This window comes from Myotis davidii, unplaced genomic scaffold, assembly GCF_000327345.1.
Source record: "Myotis davidii unplaced genomic scaffold, ASM32734v1 scaffold937, whole genome shotgun sequence".
NCBI lineage: Eukaryota > Metazoa > Chordata > Mammalia > Chiroptera > Vespertilionidae > Myotis > Myotis davidii.
The window spans coordinates 1464398-1467583 of NW_006288252.1; the positions used below are offsets into that span (position 1 = coordinate 1464398).

General features: G+C 60.5%; 1 protein-coding gene across 1 annotated transcript in view; it reads right to left on the minus strand.

The window, feature by feature from the left end:
* Positions 1–3186, minus strand: part of HTT (huntingtin) — a 105532-nt gene that overhangs the window by 75953 nt on the left and 26393 nt on the right. Inside the window, exons 12-16 of the mRNA XM_015561565.1 lie at positions 2568–2929; positions 1860–1992; positions 1509–1627; positions 300–411; positions 5–86 (exon numbers count right to left, since the gene is read on the minus strand). Coding sequence (XP_015417051.1) covers positions 5–86; positions 300–411; positions 1509–1627; positions 1860–1992; positions 2568–2929 — 808 coding nt within the window. The remainder of the gene's footprint in view (positions 1–4; positions 87–299; positions 412–1508; positions 1628–1859; positions 1993–2567; positions 2930–3186) is intronic.

A 3186-nucleotide genomic window follows, 5' to 3' on the forward strand; every position in this document is an offset into this window, starting at 1 on the left:
GGACTCCGGGAGGGCCACCGCGGCGCCGACACAGCTGAGCGCCAGCGCCTTCACGCTGACACGCACGTCCCTGTCGGGAACCAAGGCTGCAAAGGAACCACCTGGCGTCACCTTCAGCTTCAAAGCAGCAAACACTGAGTCTCCACAAGAGCAAGACTAGACCCCCTGCGGCAGCCCCCGCCCTCCCGGCAACCAGTACCACCTCCCCTCCCGCCCACCAGCCTCGGCTGACCGCCAGCCCGCCAGCGGCGCCAGGCTGCCGAACCCGGGCCTCCCCGCGCTCTCCCCGGCCCCCTTACCGTTTCTCTCCCCTGTGAGCAGAAACGAAGCAGACAAGAGGCGGACACAGTGGGTGAGGGGCGCAGAGTCGTCGTCGTCAGGCTGCCCGATGTCCCCTCTGATGCGGCGGGGCTGGAACAGAGAAACCGACACTTGCTTGTCTGACAACACAGCACACGCTCGTCCCCTCGCTCACTCAGCGGGCGGTGCTGGGGCACAGGTGCTGCCTCACCGGCCACGGGCGAGAGGCAGGTACCATCAGGGCTGCGTGGGCTGCAGCAGGGACTCAGCGCGCAGAGGGCACACCAGGTAGGGGCTGCTGGGGAAGCCACCGGCTATGGGCAGGGCGGCCCTGGAGCTGGGAAAAGCCCGAGGCGCAGCGGGAGGAGCCTGTGTGGGGATCTAAAGCCACGACTGAGGCTGCAAGAGGGACTGAGCGCCTCTGTGGCTGAGGACCCACTAGTTCTTGCCCTCAAGGCATTTAAACCAACTGGGAGGACAGGCAGTTCCGCAGGAAACGAAGTTAGAATGACCGCCTGACCCAGCCATTCCTCCAGGAACTGAAAGAGGGCCTCGAGGAGACACCTGACACCATGACCACGGCCCGCTGTTCCCAAAGGCCAGCAGGGGGAAGGAGGAGACAAAATGTGATGGCACAGAGAACGGAATGTTAGCTCATGTTTAAAATGAAAGGCAGGAGAGTCTGACACCTGCTACAACATGGACAGCCTTGAGGCCAGGTGCTCAGTGACGTGAGTGAGCCACACAGAAGGGCAATGCTGTAGGGTCCCTTATGTGAGGCCCCTGGAGGCGTCAATCCAGAGAGCGCATGCAGAAGGGAGGCCCCAGGCCGAGGAGGGAGGACTGGGGCTGCAGTGTCCGGGGACAGAGCTTCCGCCTGGGAAGGGAAGGGCTGGGAGACGGATGTGGTGACAGTCAACAACGTGAAGGCATTTAAGCCACTGAACTGGCAAGTTTTAAGTTCCGGGTGTTCTACCACAATAAACAAACCCACAGATCAATTCAAAGCGACCAACACAAGAAACACTGCAGAGCTCTGCAGGTGGTCAAGTGAATGGTCCCAGAAGGTGGGGAGGTAGACAGGCCAGTGGGAGGGCTCCAGGGAAGAGGCCTCAGGGTTCTCCAGGACGGCTGGGGTTGGGGGGGGGGGGGGGGGCAGCAGGCGACAGACGGCCCAGGGACCACTCTCCTGAGCCTGAGCCTCTCACCTTGTTGTCCTGATCCCCTGGGTCGGCGGCGTCCTCTCTGGACACACCCCTGTCCACACTGCTGTCCGAGGGCTGCCTGCTGTGGCCCATGCTTTTCAGTAAATGTGCTTGCTGAAGGGCTTCCAAAACACAGAAGCAGGGTCAGTGACAAACCTCGCATTAGACGCACACGCGCACGCACACCTTCAGAGTCAGCGTGATCGGAGGCGTTAGGTCAAGGAAAAGGGCGGTGGTTCCTTGACGTTCCTCCTCACCCACAACCCAGAAAACAGACACCCCGGGACTTCTTCCTGGGCACAAAGACAGACGAAGGTGGCGGGGCTGCCCCGGCACATGCCGGAGCCCACATACCTGCGGACGCAGCTGCAAAGGCGACGGCGTCCTCGGGAAGGCCCGCGGCCTCCTCCTCCTCCGCCTCCTCTTCCTCCTCCTCCGGCGGTGGGAGCTGCATCCCCGGGTCCTGGCTGTCGGCGCCGTCTAACACCTGGACGGTGCAAAGGGGTGGTGAGGCTCTGAACCAACTCCCAAGGGCAAAGGCGAAAACCACACGGCGACGGGCCGCCCACAGCCACAGCGGCCGTCCTCCAGTGCACAGACGCATGCGCCCAAACTGCCCGAGCTCGCAGGTCACGGCACCACGCGCTCTAAAACGCTTTCACTCTAGAAATTCCAGTCTGGAAATCTCTACTTTTTAAAAAGATTTTTACCCGAGGAGGATATTTTTTTTCCCATTGAATTTTTTTAGCAAGAGGTTGGAAGGGAAGGGGGCAGAGGGAGAGGGGGAGGGGGAGAGGGAGAGAGAGACAGAGACAGAGAGAGACAGAGAGAGACATCAATGCGAGAGATTTTAGCAGAGTCCATATCAACTAATCTAACTCTGCCCTCATTCAACACAAGACGCTGGGCCACTCCCGCAGCGAAGGTCTCAGAAGGGGCTGAGCGCTCCGTCTGGGTCCATCTGGTGCCTCTGCACCGTCCGTGGGTCGGACGGACGAGGGTCCAGGTCTGGGCCTCTGGGGCGGCCCCTATGCAGACACCAGGTGCACCCTCCCCACTTACGATTTCGGAGCTGTCTGAAGGGGTCACGGCTGAGTCGGGCCCCTCGGTGGTGGTCTGAGAGCTGTCGCTGAGCGGGGAGGAGGCCTGGGTCCCATCGTTCAGGTCCATGGCCGGGTCGGACGGGACCGCGCTGATCTGGCTGGAGCTGTGGCTTAAGATATCCTCCTCGTCCCCGTCAGTGGCTGCACTCGCCAAGTCACAGCCGGTCAGATCCACCGAGTCCGGCTGTAGCGTGTGCTGTGACCGGGGCTGCTCGGTGATGATGTCGTGACCCGTGGAGTCAGCCGCGGAGCTGACAGAGCCCGGCGTGGAGACCCCGGAAGAGGCAGCCAGCTCCCCACAGATCTCGCCCTTGACTGAGGCTGAAGACAAAGAAAGGGCCAGGAAAAACATCCGCTAGGGATCAAATGCTTGCAAATACGCTCAAACTCACTGTCACTATTTTAACAGCAAAAATCCTCAAATACAGTGAAATGAACTAGAATAGTTCAAAAGCAAGAGAACAGTGCATCCTTTAAACATGATCACAACCGCAGCCCACGGTTACTGCCCTTTCACCATGTCACCACATCGGACAAAAGATGTTGGGTCAGCCCTAGCTGGTGTGGCTCAGTGGATA